The sequence below is a fragment of the Colossoma macropomum genome, unplaced genomic scaffold, assembly GCF_904425465.1.
Source record: "Colossoma macropomum unplaced genomic scaffold, Colossoma_macropomum, whole genome shotgun sequence".
Lineage (NCBI taxonomy): Eukaryota > Metazoa > Chordata > Actinopteri > Characiformes > Serrasalmidae > Colossoma > Colossoma macropomum.
In genome coordinates this window covers 19,600,975-19,618,648 of record NW_023494801.1, presented here as the reverse complement: position 1 = coordinate 19,618,648, position 17,674 = coordinate 19,600,975, and the positions used below count along the sequence as shown (strand labels likewise).

Below are 17,674 nucleotides of genomic sequence, written 5' to 3'. Positions count from 1 at the left end.
TAGTTGAATGGAACTTCCTCTCCTATCTGCCTTCCTTGCACTGTAAAGAAAAAACTGTGCTCTTAAAAGTTATACCTTAAAAGGTTTGTCTTCAAATTAATTGAACTTCGTATAGAAATTCAAATAACACATCATTTTAAGGCAGCCCGCTAACTAACTTCTTAAAGTTTCAACCCCAGTTTTGTTTTGTTTGCTTGGGCTCTAGACAGTTATATCCTACAGGCCTCACTAAATATACTGGCAGAGCTGACTAGCATGCGGATCCACATGGCTACCAGATCAGGCAAAACCAAGGGTAGTAGATTGTAGAGTAAATTGTTAATGGAGTCAGTGTGAGAAATTGGACTTCAGAATTAAATAGGAATTCCACCAAAACCTAGCATTTAATATGTTATAGGTCATATGTAATATTCTGTAGCACAGCATTGCATGCCTTAACCTTTTTGTTTGACAGAACTCACGGTTTTGTATCCTTTTTGTGTTTTCATCCATCCATATTCTCTCACTACAATAGCCAGCATGCATTAGGCAATCACTGGGAATCCCATCCACAGTGATGAAGAAAACATTATTGCTCTGATGTTGAGACTTAGAAATGCAGATCTATTTTTTTTTCCTAGTAGTATGTTAGTTATCTGGCTTCCTTCTGCATTCGTCAACTTTTCAAACAGCTCCACCTTCAAGATATATCCTCAAAGTTTTTTTTTCCTTTCTTTAAACCAGAAAATCTTGCGCTAAAGACTAATGTCAGACTACTGTGGCACCACTGTAGTAGGCATGCTTACAACAGATGTCATAATGGGTAAGTTTTTGATTTGGGTCCTGATTTAAGTGTCCTTTTAAGGGATTCACTATTATAGGTAATGATTTGCTGGAGCTGCCTCTTTCCACCTGCATCTAGTCATTCATCCATGAAGAGTTTTGATGCCCCCTCCAGTGTTGTAGCACCATCTACTGTTATTGAAGACTGTCTTTTGATTGATTCTATGAGGAAGTCTACTAACAGCCTAAAGCATTTCACTTGTGCTAGGCTAATCAATGGAGTCCTTGTAATGCTACACGTTTCACAAAAGAGTACCATCAACCTGGGAGAAGCTCGTTCACGCTTCCTTTGAGATGTTTCCCAGCCATGGGCCATCAGTGGCTGATGAAATCTAAAATCTGAATATTGGCCTGTGCTAGGCCAATCAGACTAACATTCATTTGGGATGACTCCAGTTTTTTACAAGAAGATTCCATTGTTGCTTAGGGTTCCATCAAATCCCATCAAATGCAGTGTCTGTGAAGGCTAATTGAATACAGACTTAAAATGGTGCACAGAAACATTTTCCAATATAATAATCTGTGTCATTGCCACCCATTGATTCACCCATACACTTTGGACAGTCATAGTAATACATTTTAGTTAAAGGATGATGGATCTGAAACAATGGGTGATGCTTTCAGAAACAGATATGAAACTAGGTGAACCATTTTTTAATGTGTTTTTTTTTTTTTTGTCTTTTTGCCTTTTTTCAACCTGTTTTTGCCTCTTGAAGAAAAAAGGCCATGTAGGATGTCATAATAATGTCTTACTATCATAAAATTCTCATAATAATGAAAATTTCTCTCTTAATTATTAGATACTAATTCATCATTATGAGATACTAAGTCATGATTATGAGAAGGTAAGTCAAAATAATGAGATGCTGTCATAATAATGAGAGAATGTGATAATAATGAGAAAGTAAGTCATAATGACTTTGAAACTTTCTTGTTATTATGACTTGCTAAATTACTGTATATATTTTTTTCCCTCTGTGATTCCCAAGTCCTCATAATTCTACCCACTGTATGGAACAGTAGTACAAGGCTGGGGAAAGGCTGTTTCTCTGAGCAGTTTTCTTCACTCATTGCAATAAACCACAGGGGAGGCTGATCATCTAATGCCTAGTGTTCAAAATAAACAAGGTGGGATGTTAGCTTTGTTTGCCAGTTTAGAGGATTTTCATTAAAAGCTCTTGTGGAGTAAATGATAAAATATAACGTTGCAGAACATCACATGGAATAATAAGTAAATTCAAAATATCAGTGTGGGACTAATGTTTTGCCAGTTTAGCAGATTTCCGTTGAAGGCACTTACATTAAAACATAAAAAACAATCTCCAGTTTAAACAAGTGTAATGGCCGAACGACTGTATTTGTAGGCCTAAATGTCTCTCGCCGACAAAATCTGAGGATAAAACACTTGAAGTGGAGGACATGGCGAGCATGTCCATCATTCATTTAGACCCACCTCTGATTCGCCGGATTCTGAATCGTTTGGATGACACAGCTCTTTGTATTCACAAGAGATTCGGCGAACCGACTCTTCCAAACGAGTCATTCGCCCAAATACGATTCGTTGCTAAATGTAAACCACGGGGGAAGGAAAAATGGTGGCGAGCACCCGTGTACAGAAGCTTCTCCGACGGTACAAACTCGCTATCGCCGCTGCTTTGACAATCCTTCTGATCCAAGGGTTGGTAGTATGGAGTCTCCGGAGTCTGGAGGACAGAGAGGCGGAGGTGAGGATGTTTTTAAAACGACTCGGCGTTGGCTGAATGAGAAACAGTGCTGCTCTCCGTGGCTAGCGACGCTTCAGTTTGGTTTGTAGTACAGTCAGCTAGCGTGCTAACAGTTTAGAAACCGGACCATAATAATATTATTATAACATTATAAGCTACCACCGTTGTATTTTGTCAAGTCGCCGAATTTTTAATACAGGAAACTACACTAAGTGTGGTTTGCTAGCTAGCTAATTGTCTGTACGAGAACGTTGATGTTGTTTATGTATGCAGATGTGAAGTAGTCGGATTTAAAATGCCGGGGTTTGAGCCATGGCTCCTTAAAACTCCTTCATTTGAGTGGTATTTTATGTGTTTAAAACTGTGAGTGTACGCTTTTCGTCAGTGCTTGTGGCGCCCGGTAACACTTACGTGAACTAGACAGTAATACTGTGGCGTGGCTGAAAAACTAACTTCTGCTTTTACTGGTAGTTATCCAGCTAACCAGAACCGAAAACGTGAATGAAGCAAACGTGGCTGTAGCGGCTAAAACTGTTTCATGTGATGTTTAAGGCAGGCTAGGAACTGAGTCTGACTAGCCACGTTGAATCACAACGTGTAACGACGAGTATAAGGAATGTGCTTTCGTGTCTGCTTGTGGCTCTCCTGATAAAGCCTAATCGCCCTCCCCGCTCTATAACGGGGTCAGACTGTGTGTGATTAAGTCTGAGGACTTGCACTCATTTACATGCTTCACATTTGGAGCCTGATCTTTTGGAGCGAACACTTGATGAGCAAGGGAAGCTTGAAAGCTGAACTACTTGCCAAATGCATTTTAGATCACTGGGATCCCATTAGGTATTAAGTTCTTGCAAAGGCAAGGATATAATGACTGGAAGACTATTTAGTACTTAGTAGACAGACAAGACAGCTGGACTTGTGGTACAATCTTGAAGACGTTTCACCGTTTAAAGATGAGTCACGTAGGTTTTATTCACTACTACCTTAATGATTGAGTAAAAACCTTCACTGAAAGGTTGGTAGACGGGTAAGGTCCTGGTCTTAAAGGGACTCTCTGACCAAAACTGAATTGTAACCATGGCTACATCTGTTGTAAACATACCTACTAGTCTCCTATAGCAGTGCTGTAGTAGTTTTTAGGGTGAGATTTTCTTGTATAAAGACTAGGAAAACCCCCTTTTGATGATTCATCTTGAAGGTGGGAGGGGCTTCAGTCATCAAAGATTTCATATAAGTGAACACTGCATGATTCTCGTAACTGCTGAACATGGTCACAACTGTACTGTGAGTAGATCAGAAGGGTAAGGTTTGAATTTTACACACCCAACACCACAGGATAATCTGGAAAGATAATTGTATATATAACAATATAATATATATATAACATATGTTATATAATATATATATAACATCTCTGTAATGCATGCTGGGTATTGATGAACGTAAACACTAAAGGGTACAAAATCTCAAATTCTTCGACACTAGTTAGGCTAAGGTATGCAATACTACGAAACCAGAATATTACAATGTGGTAAAACATTTCTATGATATTTACTCTGGAATGCTGCTTTAATTCATCACCTGTTTCCAGACTCAACTTGCAAATTTGTCTTTTATTGTGGAAGCAGGTCCAGCGATATAGTAGTTGGTAGTAGAAATATTTAGCTCAAGTGAGATGCCAGAAGCTCATGCCTGTCAGTTAGGCCTGATATATGATACAGTGCTCTCCTAATAAAGTGCCAGGTTCAGCAGAGATTTTGCTGGAGCAATGTGCTGCGTATGGAAGAGAGATGTTATCCTCTCCGAGACACCGAAAGAGCGCATAACCCAAAAATGCTAGCTTTGCTAATAATGGATGAAAGCAGGTGGGAGCCAGCTTTAAACAGACGAGCTCCTGCTAACTGGTCCCCTCTGACTTTCATTCATCACTAGCCCCTGTTGTTATTTTGGGGGTGAGGTATTGCTTTAAGCTGATTGCAAGGCAGTCGAGGCTTGTTTTGTCCCTCCTGAACTGGAGCAGCCTGCATCCTCACTGCAAAGTTTTCCAGAAGCCCCACTCATAATTAGCCCTCATGGGTATGCACCCCCATCTCACCTCTCTCTCGCTCTCTAAGAAGAAGCCTCAGAATGGCAGCTATAGGTAAGGGCTTGGCAATGTTGGACACCTGAGGCAAACATTATTAGGGATTCTGCTCATACACACACTGTTGCGCTGCGTCCTTATTCCTTAAGGAACAAGCCATGGCTTGAGTTGAGGGAGAAGCAGATGCTTCTTCCCATCGGGAGGAATTCTGCTGTATCAAGCAAGTGGCAGTGGCCGAGATGCAGCGAAAACAGCCCTCGGGTACAAGCCCTAGTGCAAACGTGGGCTGCAAACGTGACGTGTCATTTGTGATGAGGAGTAGCTGCAGGGGCTTCGGCGTGACAACTGTTGTCCTCAACCAGACCGGGAGGACGCTGCTGAATGTAATGGTTCTGACAGGGCTTAAGGCCATGGGCCTTGGAGGGAGAGAGCCTCTTTATCATATGCTATCTTTTTTCGCTGTTTGCACAAGAGGCATAAGCAGTATAGTTTACGGGCGAGTGTGACCTCTCTCTGGGCAAATACACTCAGCATGATGGGGAGGTGATGAAAGAGGCCATTGATTCAGAGGCTCTTGCTTCAGAGAAGAGCAAGGGAATGAATTACTGCACAATGCTGTGGTGTCAGTGTGCCCTTTATTACCTGTGTGCTTAAAGATGCATCTGCTGAAAGAGAACATAAGCCTGGGTTATCTGAGAGAATTCCTAGTTCCTGCTGTGCTTGTTTTAAGTTGATGCTGTCAACAGCACGCAGTTGTTGGGCAAGAGATCTTGGAGATGTTACGTTTGAAATCATGCGTTTGTGACAGACTCATGCACTGCACAAGCTCTACATGCAGTGGTAGACATTGTCCACTGCTGAGTGCCCTTGGCCACAAGATGTCATTTTATCCATTAAAAATAGGTAAGAGCTTACCTTGTAATTTTTTTTGTGTTGTTTTTCCCTTTTAACAAACCAATTCATTCACTGTAATCACCTTGATAGCTAACGTGGTAGTGAGGTGACCGTGGTCATCCCCCCTGCCGTGTCTGTCTGGCACCATAGATGCTGTTCCATTGACTAATGTTTGCTTATATCACTCCATAAAATAAGGTCTGAAGTAAGTTGGCGTTACATTGAGAGGCTGTCACTGCAGTAGCTAAAGAGAAACTAATAATGGTGCTTGTTATTCTAGATATATCTATATAAAAATCTATATATGATTTGTTTTTATATATATTATACACCCTGTGTACATAAACTGTGCTTGGTGACATTGTTATTAATGCTCATTGCTGATTTATATATCTACAGTGGCGCAATATAGATTACAAACATAATGCAGTACTTTAATAAACATTTAGTATTTTAGCTCACATCTGAATATCTTCTTCTTCGTTATGTTGATCAGACAGATGTAAACAAACTTCTCCATTTTGATTGGTCCTGGCCATGAAAACACATCACTACAGATTTTAGATTTTTTTAAAGATTTTAAAAGATTTACATCTTAAATTTACATCTGTATCACCGCTGCTATCTAGGAAAGCGAAAATCCAGTCAGATTCATCTGTCTCCTTATCTGATGTTTAGCACATCTGTCTTGCAGCTTTTGTTTCGGATGTCCATCGTAAAACTTTATTACAAACTGAAAACCAGAATATTTTGATTAAGAAACAATCTAAAACAAATGTACTTTTTGGAGAATTATGGTTCATTGTGAAATGTAAAGAGTATTGTTTTTAAAGGAAATATTGCAAACAGGTATTTGAGTACTTGTTCGGAAAAACAGACAAACTTTCGAAGCATGTGTGTTCGGGCCTGGCTTTAAAAAAATGGCCATTTCGGGTAAACTGTGACATGGCTTTTAGTGAAATTCCCTCAAATTGATTAAAAAATTGTGTCTGAGGAAATGACTTCCCAGCTTGTAGCCCATTTTAGACATGGTTAGTGTTTTCGAGTGGGTGTTCAGTGCGTGTCTTGACGCATCAAGAACAACCTCTCTGTACCCCTCTCCACTGCATTCGCTGGGTAAATTTAGTATTGTCTTGTGGGCGAAAGGCCCAGTTTAAAGAAGGCTGCATAATGTAGGGGTTTCTGCTGTAAGTGCCGGTGGTTCGTGCCGTCCGACAGTTGGTCTGGGGCGTGTGGTCTCTGGCTCGCCCCCTGTTCCCACAGTTCTTTGCTGTGCATTGGCCAGTGGCGTGTGGCGAAGGCCCAGACTTGGCTGCACTGTCTTACTGCAGCGGGAACTGGTGGGCCATGCTTATGTTATTCTTCTCTCTTTCTCTCTCTCTCTCTGTCTCTCTTTCTCTCTCTGCATACTTGCAGGCCCACATCAGCATGCCTGTGTGTGCTGTTGTGGGAAGCGTTCTTCGTCCCACCGCAGAATGAGGTGTTTTAAGATGTCATTTTTCTGTTATGCTTTGCATGCTTTCAGAGTTTGGGTTTACATTCCATGCTGTCTGTCTGGCAAGCTGAAAGCGTTCGTCTGTTGTTCTGTCTCTGCAGATGAGGTGCCATGATGTGCTATGAATTCTCCACAGTGTGAATACTAGTTGAAATAAAGCTACTTGATGTTTATAGCAGCCCTTGGTACGTGATTCGACTGTGCTCTAATCCATTGGGAGTAGCTGCATTAAGGTGCCTTTTAGGAGTGGGTGGTATGCTAGCGTTAGGATACTTTCTCCAATATGAGTTTTGTCTTGGTTATTATACTGAGGTGCAACAAATGCGTGCAGATAACCCAACGTACAAGCAGTGCAAACCACTCTAATGTTAGTCCATTTGGCTGAATGGCTAAGACAGGGAGGTTTTAGGCATATTTCAAATGAATGTAAGAAAGAAGCAGTCTCTCGATCACGTCCCACAGTCTGGTCTGTTGCATCTGAAGTAGTCCACTTTGTTTTCAAGACAACAGTCATAAATGAATGACTGACCTTTTGTGGTTAGCCTTAGTCTAATGTGGACACCAGACTGATTACACACACTTTCTGCCTAAGAAACCACCAGACTCGACCAGCTTCATCTGACAATGCTACAGTATCAAAGCCTTGTGCGCAAAACATACTGCGGACCAGCTGGTCCTGACAGCTGTATAATTATGATATTTTTCAAATTCCAGCAGTGCCTGACGGTCGGAGACATAAGTGAGTGGGGCGCTAGAAAACTTTGACGAAGCTGAAGTTGCCTTCTTGTTTAAAATTCCCATTCCACCTTAAATGATGCAGCAGTTACATTCAGGTGCCTACAGGTGCTGGGATGTAACCGCTGCTTTATTTAAGGTGGAATGGAAAATTTCAAAAATGCCCAGTAAGCAGCCAACTTTAGCATGAAATTTAGATGTGATATAACATTTAGCACCATTTTTGTCAAATCAGTATTGACAGTTATATCTACATATTGTTCAGTTTACTTTTTATTATTTTGCACAAAAAAAATCAGATTTACATCAAAATAATAAGCTGCTGTTAACCTACAAAAATAGATTACTTAGATTACTTATTACTTAAGCGTCTGAAATGCTTTTATTTGTGAAATAAATAAACACACTCACACATTATATACTGGAATCGCAAAAAATTGAAATTGTTTATTTAAAATTACTTGCCAACTTTTCTGAAAGATAAACATTTTCTTCCTTCTTGTAGACATATGGGAGCCACGGTTTCAAATAAAGCCTACCTGCTGTTGCATGCTCAGTGAAGGTGCACTGTCCAGCTGTTCCCCTGTCAATAGAGAGAAGCTGTCATAATTTAAAATAACATATTAAAAATTTACCTTCTCAGTGATTCTGCAATGATTAGTTGGCAACTTGCATGATGATAATGCATGTTTTAAATTCATAGCCTGATCCCTGATATACATTAAAGGCTTTGTACTGATGAGACTGTTCACTAGTGAAATATATGGTTAGTTAAAATGTGTACAGTAGAAAATATTGCATTTAGTTATAGGTGATACATACATACTTTAAATGCCACTGCTGGGGAACATGAAACTAAAATATAGAAACTCCAGAACATGAGATCTACTGTCCAGTAGAGCATAAAATTGATAGCTATTGCAGAAAAAAGGCTGTTATTGTTATAAATTATTAAGTAATATTAGAACTTGACTCAGTTGGTAATTAAATGGTAATAATATTGTAATCAGGGGAGATGTGCACTGTAGGGTAAGACTCTGTAATGCGCACACGTGGCACTTTGTAACTTTATTTTAATCACAGTATTGTTTATCACAATTCTTTGGACATAAATCCTTAGTCTAAATTTACATTATCGTCCCATCCTGCTAAAAGCCTATGACAAGTATGCACAAATATACACGTAAAAGAGTAAGCCAGATGCCAGATGGGACTCAGAGGCTTTTGATAAAGTAAGTTAGAAACTGGATTTCTTTGTAGTCTTAAAACAACAAAAATCTTACCCGGTTTCACAAGAACTTCAGGAATGAGTGCAGTTGTGATGCTGGGGTTAATTGGAACTGACATGTAAGGTGACACGTAAGGTGCTATCTATATAGCCCTACCTCAGGTAGGTATGTTGTTGTGCATGACAGAAATTAGACAGGTCATGTTAAATGTGCTTTTGCTGGCTGATCTTTGCAGCAGTTGCTAAAAGGAAGTACTAGAAATAAGCAGCTGTCCTTTGTGTGTGATGATATTCCAGCCAGCGTCAGCTCCTATGCTACATTTTATTCAACTCAATTTCTGGAAGACAATATTAGAACTGAACCTCAGTGCAATGCTGGGTTTCCCAGTAAACTGCGCTCGAGGCCAGGAGTAGTAACAATTATTTGCAGCCCAGCTTTCCCACACCACTATGTTTTCAGTGCGCACAGGAGCTGGAAATACTGACTACTCCTTACCTGTCGTGTCTGCTTAAACCATGGAAAATATACATGCTTTCTGCTCAGAAACTTGGTTCTTTGTCACAAGCTAACTTTTTTTCTTGCTAGAGTTTGGTTGTTCTTGCAGTAATTTGGTAGTTTTTCCTAAAGGTTTAATAAATCATGTGTTTGGCAGTCATAGGTTCCAGCTCCCCCTCGTGACCCAGAAGGATAAGTGGTTTAGATGGTGTGTGTGTGTGTGTGTGTGTGTGTGTGTGTGTGTGTGTGTGTGTGTGTTTGGCAGCCTATAAATTGCTTCTTGTTAGAATAATAAAACAGCTACAGCTTAAACATGTGAAGTAGTCTAAAGGCTACTCTTACCGTAGCTGTGCATTGTAAACATAATGTCTTAAACATAAAAAGTTACAGTCAGTCTTTCTGGTCAGAGAAGCCGTTCGGTGTCCTTCCTTGTCAAAATGTTTTAACATAATGCAAACATATAGGTAGGTCCCTGCGTGACACTATATCTGATAAGATTGTATAAGCTATCAAAATATCCTAAATGACTTTATCAGATGGTAAGTAGTAATATTAAGCTGAGTCTGTATGATACACTTGAAGTAAGGCTGAATCAACATTAAAAACACAATAAAATATTAGACAAAGTTACTGTTCTGTACTAGTGATATACATGTGCGCACTAGGACCACTCGATGGGTAGGACAAACTGCTTCAGAATGTGATCTGACCAAAAATGCATGTTGATGCAAGTTGTAAACAGGCCCTAAAATGCAGTGAGAGGATTTCGAAGTGTTCACGATAACAATATTGCATTTGGTGAACATCACGTGTTATTGAATATGTACTCAAGTCAAGACTGTGGTTGGCTTTGGACTTCAGTGTTTACATTACTGAATTAAATTAAAAAAAAAAAAACTGAAATACGAAAATGGCATCAGAACGCCTCACTGTGAGCTGCTTGTTAGAAAAATAGCTGATATTGCATTAATATATCTAATAGTATGTGCGCTGTAAAGGTAATTTATTAATTAAATACAGGAAGAACATGTCGAACGGGCTGCAAGGAATAATATAAACAAAACAAACTGGCATGGCAGATTTGTTTCTTGCATGCCATCCTCCATCCGTCTTAATTATCAAGCTTGTCGAGCCAACATGACAGACATGGTGCACGTCAGAAATACATGTTACCTGTTCACACATTCAACATGCTTTCCTGGTTTCATCTTAGAACAAATGATTGCATGCAGCATACGTGACCTAACAACAAATGCTCTCTGTGTCACCAGGTCAGAGGTACATGAGTGAAATAGAAGTTGATAGCAGGTGCAGGGGCGGAATCGCTCCTGAAAATGCCACCCCTGCCTGTTCTGTTCTTATCTGTCTCCCTGTCATTGATCCTGCACTGAATGTCTGTTTTTAGAAAGGTCGTTGAAGTATGTTTGAGACACAGGCAGCAGTGTGTTAGCTTTGGTGCTCAGTGCATATGCATGGGTTGCTTTGCATTTACACAGTCAAATAGTGTAGTGAGGTAAATGAAAGCAGGAGTTGTTGGTCCGCCTGTGCTTGTTTTGTTGGTCACTGCAGCGGGATCGTAAATGCCCAGTAGCAGGGAGGGGGTTGGGCCGTGAGCCACAGACCTAATTAATGGGGCAGTGTTACTGGGGCTACTGGAGATTGTGCTGGAGATAAGACCACTCGTTCGCTCTCAGACAGTGATCTTATTGGGGAGCTTAGAGCATGGCAACCCTCCAGCTCCACTTGCCTGCTTCTGTTTACAGTCTCTACCAGCCTACTTCATTAAGCTCTCTCTCTCTCTCTCTCTCTCTCTCTCTCTCTCTCTCTCTCTCTCTCTCTCTCTCTCTCTCTCTCTCTCTCTCTCTCTCTCTCAGTGGCTCTTCCTTGTTAGGATGTGCATGTGCTTGTGCGGACTGAAGCCTGCTCTCCTGTCTGTGCAGGACAGGCTGTAAGATAGGACGATTTGTTATTGTGATAACTGCGACTAACAATTTCCATAATTGATTATCAAAGCCACAATGAACCGATTAGACACTAAGAATAAAAAGCACGGCCAGTGGTCTTTGAAAAAGTACACCATTCACATCATACACAATGTTCCTTTTAGCAATATAAACATACAAGGATTATTTTGTCTATTGGACGCTGCTCTTTCTAACATAAAACACCAACCCAGTCAAGATCAACAGTGCCACAAGATGCCTTCTGCACGACCCGCAAGAATGCTGTTTTACCAGATTCAAGTTCTGTACTTATCAGTGTTATCAATAATGTCAATTGTTGCAGCCTTAGTGATAAAATTACAATACACCATTTTTTTGGAGTATATTATGGTTACAGTCAGTACCTCTAGAACCCTGAACAACAACATCTGTCATAAAAAGACAGATTTTAACCAGTTAGAGTCTATGAACAAGAACAGCCAGAATCTAGTAAAGTGTAAAATAACATGCACCTGAATGATCTTTTGCCTCCTGTTCCTTCTTAAATAGCTTTTTTTGCATATATTGAATTAAAAAAATCTCGTCGATTTTTCATAGCCTGTGGTACTGTTCCAACTTGTATTCCAAAACTCGGAAAACCAAAATATCATGTTATCTTGTCATGAAAATGCCTTTAGGTATTGTAATTTCATATTACCATTTAAACACACCCATGCAATTTTGAGTTGTTCTTGGCTGGAGCCTTCACAGTGTTTGTTTTTCTGGTGAGAGTGGGGTTTTATGCAGCTCCCTTCATTGTGACTCAGTGTCCTCATTAGAAATCTCAGTTTCCTGTAACTTACTTCCTCCCAGATTCCTCCCAAATGAGGTGGCTCTGTTTAAAAATAGCTAAGATTGGATCCGTAAATAAAAAAGCAAGAAACAAGATAACAAAAAGTAAACATGTTGTGCCTCTGGGCCCACATTGTGTCACGTCAGTGGGTTTTTATTGTTCTCCGTGTGTGAATCATCATTAGTTTGGTCTGTTAAAAAATCTCTTCTGTGAATTTTAAAGTTGATGCACTGTTCTGTGAGTGCTTGTCTCTTATCACCAAACTACTTCGTACAGCCATGATATGATTATGTTGGTACAAATAGCAACAAATTACAAACAAACAAAACATATCCTGCAATACATTGAAATCAAAGTTAGGAACATGAATGGGAGATCATTTAACATTGGCTTATGTTCTGACTGTAATATGAGCCTGTAGATGCACAGTATAGCCTGACATCCATCACATTCTGCTTGGATGTATTTATGCACATAATACAGTGTCAGTGTAGTGTTAACCTGTGTAATAAAGAAATAAACACTTTGAACATTGGTATCAAATTGTTACAGTAATAAGTTGTTTACTGTGTGACTTTTGATACATTGTTCATGTCACTGTAATATACTGTAAATTTTGCTGGATTATATGCCTTCTCAGACCCTGCCTATATGCCCATATTCACATATACATATAGCTGTTCAGCAATTTTGAAAAATCGATAAATTATTATCAGTATAAAGCCCGTCTGCTTATTTTCATGATTTTCTTTTAAACCTGTTGCAGGATCGTACTGTAAGAGGAGTAACTTTATTTTTGAGAACGTGATAGCTAGCAGTGCACTTTAACGGTAGGAATAAAATGATACATTACCTCAGTGCTGCATTAGCTAACCTCCCCCCAAACATTGAGGCTTTAACAGGGGCTTTAACTGACTAAGTGCTTCGTACTTTAGGGTTACATACCCTACTTGAGTGTCACCTGCTTGTCTGATCTGTATAGTATGTTATATGTCTGCACTCTCCAAGTTCTTTGTATGTGAAAATAAATTTGGTTCTGATTCTTCTGATTCTTAAGTCATTTTCTGTTTCCTTTCAGCAGATTCACAGGCGGTCTAAGCTGCCTGACCACAACAATCAGGACCTAAAGAGGGACCATGAATCCTCTGAGAGGCAGAATGCGCTCTCTGGGGGCTATCGTGGCCGGTTTAAGGAGGGCCTGGAGCAGGCCGCCGTCACTCGAGCCCTCAGGAAGGGCTCCAAGCGACGATCAAAACCCTCCCTGATAGGCAAGAGCCTAAATATGCAGGGTCCCGGAGCAGCAGCCGACGGCATCGCCCCTTATGACCCATCTAGCAGCCGTAACTTTACAGATATGCGGGCAGGGGAGGGGGGCAAGATTCCACTGGCTGTTCCAGGAGAACCGGGCAGTGTGGAAGGCGCCCCTCAGATCCCAAACAGTGACTTTGTACCCAAATGCGAGATCTCAGGGAAGGACGCCCTCTCTGCTCTGCACCGTGCAAGCTCGCGCCAGTGCCGCCAGGAGCTCGCTAACATCGTGTGCCAGCACCAGTCTGGAGAACTGATGCCGCAGTCTCTGCCTCAGTTCTGCCCACAGCACGGTAAGAGCATTCTTTGATGCAGCTCTGCCTTAAGAGAATCAGATTCACAGACTTTGCCCTTACCACAAATATAGACGATGCGCCAAGACATGTCTGGGGTCTGAAGTTGTCTTCTTTAGTTCTTTACTAAGGCTGCAATAAAGTAATGCAAGACATGGTTTGAAGCAAATATGTGATGATTTAAACATGCAGTTTTCATAGTGGTAAATAGTGGGATTGAAGCTTCCATGACGTTGCAGTTTCAGCTACATTTGGGGTAAGGAAAAAAAAATGTTATTGTTAAATAAACATGGAGTTTAATGCATTAATGTACCTCAGGGCTGGGCCTGGGCAATATGTAGAAGTCATTAGCATAGTATTTTGTCGCACAAAATTGGGCTTTTTGATTGTTTCAAATATGTACGATCCACAGCAGGTTAAACCTACTTTCTGTACTATCTTTAGCATATATTCTTTTTTAACATAATTAAACAAGTTTAATTAAAATCTTTAATAAAATTCACATATTAAATAATATGATATTATATACTTCACCTCTTGTTTTGAAACTTGGAAACACTTGCATTTGTGAGATATTGCTGTGGGTTTGTGACTTTTATTTTTTCTTAAATGACAAACACAAAAGCAACTTATGTGCTAATAGCTCCTCTTCTGGAGAAAAGACACACTACTAAATGTGTGACTTGGTGAGTTTCAGAGCTACGTCTTTGTGCTTTATAAAAAAAAAAAAAAAGTTGTATCTGTTATTGTAACAGAGGTTGTCTGGAATTCGGCTATAGATGCCTGTGGGTAACCACAAAGAGTTCTGTTTTCATAGTTTTATAACTCCTCTAAACCATCGAGACACTTAAGCTGTACACAGAACGTTGAGAATTTTCCTCAGGCAATATCTCGAACTCCAAAAAGTCTGTAGCAGCTACAGTAGACAATGGGCTCTTTCATTGCCTGACAGATAATTAATGCTCTGTAATCATCAATGTTTTAACAGTAGAAGGGGATAAAACATAGAATGTACATACTGTTTATTATGTACCATGCTGCTTGATATTAAATAAGCCCTCTCTAGTTCTCTGTCTGTTGTCTTCCCAGAATGGCAATTATTGCTTTTGAAGCACTGTTAATGGGTTATTTGTCAATCACCACTGATATCTGATTATATAACTCTATCGCAAAGGTCTACTCAGAGTTATAAGTAACAAGAAAGATTTTAAAACATTTGACTGACTCTGATTGTTGTAGACTGAACTTATCATTCAGTGATGTGCTGATGATTGTCTTTGGACCAGGTGTACATTGAAAAACCGAACCTTTTTTAAGGTAGTTTACATACATAGTAATATACATTCTCTGCACTCTTTTTTTTGTTTTTGTTTTTTTTCCTCCAGTTCTCTCCAGTGCTGCTCAGCAGGCTGATATTATAGACAATGATCTGTCTAAGGTGGAGAACCCAGTCAGGGTGGCCTTCGTTCTGATGGTCCATGGCCGAGCTGTCCGGCAGCTGAAACGGCTGCTCAAGGCCATCTACCACAAAGACCATTTCTACTACATCCATGTAGACAAGGTAGGTTGCCAAGTTGAATTCCACTGGTACAGGTTAGATTTTGAACATCTGGAGGACTAGAAAATTGCTGAAAGTGGACAGTAGTGCTGGGCAATGACGCTTCTAAACAGGTACACCAATTGTGGTGTTGTACAGCAGTGTTATGCATGCTGTTATTCAAATTCTGCAATAGTGAGATGAATTTGGAAAACATTCTAATGCTGAATTTTACAAATACCATCCAGCAAAAGTAGATCCCCAGCATGATGCAGTGGCTGCTTGAAAGTTTAATAGCTCAGCAATTCAGCCATTCTGGGATGCTTCTGTAGAAGATGTCGTATAATGAATAGGTCAGTGACACCACTCAGGTGTCCTTGAACAAATATGGTGTGTTGTCACAACACTTTTAAGGTTTGCCTGAAAGGTTGCAATACAAGGTTTAAGGAAATCAGTGGGTTTTTACCCAGAAAAACAGATGTGCATGGAGGACTGGGGGTAGTCAGAATGTGTTCCTGGGAGTATATTTTTCACTCTTTGATATATGGTGCTGTACCACCTGCTCTTTGTTCCCACCTCCTTTGATCTGTTTCTTAGAGCTTCCAAGGTTTCTTGATGTAAATGTTTTAAAAGTAACTTTTCACCAGAGCTCATCTAATTTTCTAACAGTGAATCAGCAAATCAGCATATAAAGCATCAGAAAGCTTTTTTGGCATCTGCTCTTTCTGTTTGAGTACAGCTCAAAGTTCTCATGGATTGCATCCAAACACAGTTGTAGCCATTCCTCCCTCCCCGTATGCGACCCCTTTTAATTACACCAGCACTGAGGAGGCAGGGCAAGGCTCTTCATAGAGAGCGTGCTTTTCTTTTTTCCCCATTTTGTGTTCTGTGGGAATGTGTTTAAAGCATCATTCATGTTTATTATAAACAGAAAACAGAGCTAGAATCTATACTCTATTGCAGCACACCCACATGCAGTAATGCATTTACATCACGTTCCCACAAAGCTGGGCCAGGCTATTGCGAATACCTACAATTTAAATCATTGAAAATGCTGCGAAAATGCGGACATAGTAATAGAATCAACCAATAGCTTGTGGAGTCATGATGTATAATTTTGAGGAGCTTTTATTCTCTCTTAAAGGGGCTTTGTACCCTAAAACTAGATTTTGATGTTATTTGTGATGCGGTGTTCTGTAGCACAGCATTGTATCCCTCAGCCTATTCAGTTTAACAGAATTCACAATTTATATGATTTCCATGTTTTCATTCATCAGTGTACCGTCACTACAATACCCAGCATGCGTTATGCAAATATGCCAAACAACCTAACTTGAGCTTTTAGCTCTTTGTCTTTGTCATCTGAGTCATTTGTCATTTAAGTAATGCATTCTCTCTTTATGATGATTTAAAGGCAGTTACTACAGTTATAAGGCAGCAATGAGATATTCAGGTTCCTAGCAGAAACATTCTCTCTTGTGTATTTCTTCTGCATTCACCAGGTAATAAAGTTAAATATACAAAGTTTACAGCCTGCCCTTCAAAAATAAACCCCAAAGCAGTTGTAGTTTTCTAAAAATTCCTTGAACCTTCAAGATCCATTATCAGAAGTCTTAATTTAGAGACTACTGCAGCACAGCTGTAAGCATGTAAGAGTAAGATTGTGTACGATAGTTGTAGTAATGATTGTATCTTTCTTTTTCCCTTTAATATTTACAGTGAAAAGGTTAAAACATCAGCTCCCTTTTTCAGTGTTGCTCAGTTTTCAGTACTGCAGCAGTGAAAAGCAGTGCCAGTTTGAGATTCCTCTTCTGAAACAGAAGTGGAGATGTGGATGCTGACAGCTGTGCTGTTAAGGCCCATGTGTAAATGCTGTCTGACCTCATTGTGTGGATTCCCTGTAGCGCTCCAACTACCTGCATCGTGAAGTTCTGCAGATGGCTGAGTTGTACCCCAACGTGAGGGCCACACCCTGGCGCATGGTCACTATCTGGGGCGGGGCAAGCCTACTGAAGGCCTACCTGCACAGCATGCAGGACCTGCTGTCCATGCTCGAGTGGAAGTGGGACTTCTTTATCAACCTCAGTGCCACAGACTTCCCCACCAGGTCAGTCACGTCTTCTGTGAAAGCATGGATTTGCTCTGTTTGAAGAGTAACACAGAGGCTCTGTATCCATGCTGTGTTATGATGGTATAGAATCATCCACTCTGTTCACCATTCTGCATGCATTTAAAAGTCTTTAATTAAACAATTTGAAATCTGAGAAGTTGCACAGTACTAGAA

The 17,674-nt window shown here is 40.2% G+C and overlaps 1 protein-coding gene across 2 annotated transcripts in view; it reads left to right on the top strand.

Annotated features, from left to right (window-relative positions):
* Window positions 1-2,391: 2,391 nt before the first annotated feature.
* Window positions 2,392-17,674, top strand: part of xylt2 (xylosyltransferase II) — a 28,798-nt gene continuing 13,515 nt past the window's right edge. The window contains exons 1-4 of one of the 2 annotated variants that reach the window (XM_036589904.1): window positions 2,392-2,546; window positions 13,334-13,853; window positions 15,239-15,414; window positions 17,295-17,497. In XM_036589904.1, the coding sequence (XP_036445797.1) occupies window positions 2,415-2,546; window positions 13,334-13,853; window positions 15,239-15,414; window positions 17,295-17,497 (1,031 nt within the window). In that variant the 5' untranslated portion in view covers window positions 2,392-2,414. Of the gene's footprint in view, window positions 2,547-13,330; window positions 13,854-15,238; window positions 15,415-17,294; window positions 17,498-17,674 lie in introns of both variants that reach the window. The other variant, XM_036589903.1, reaches the window with a different exon arrangement.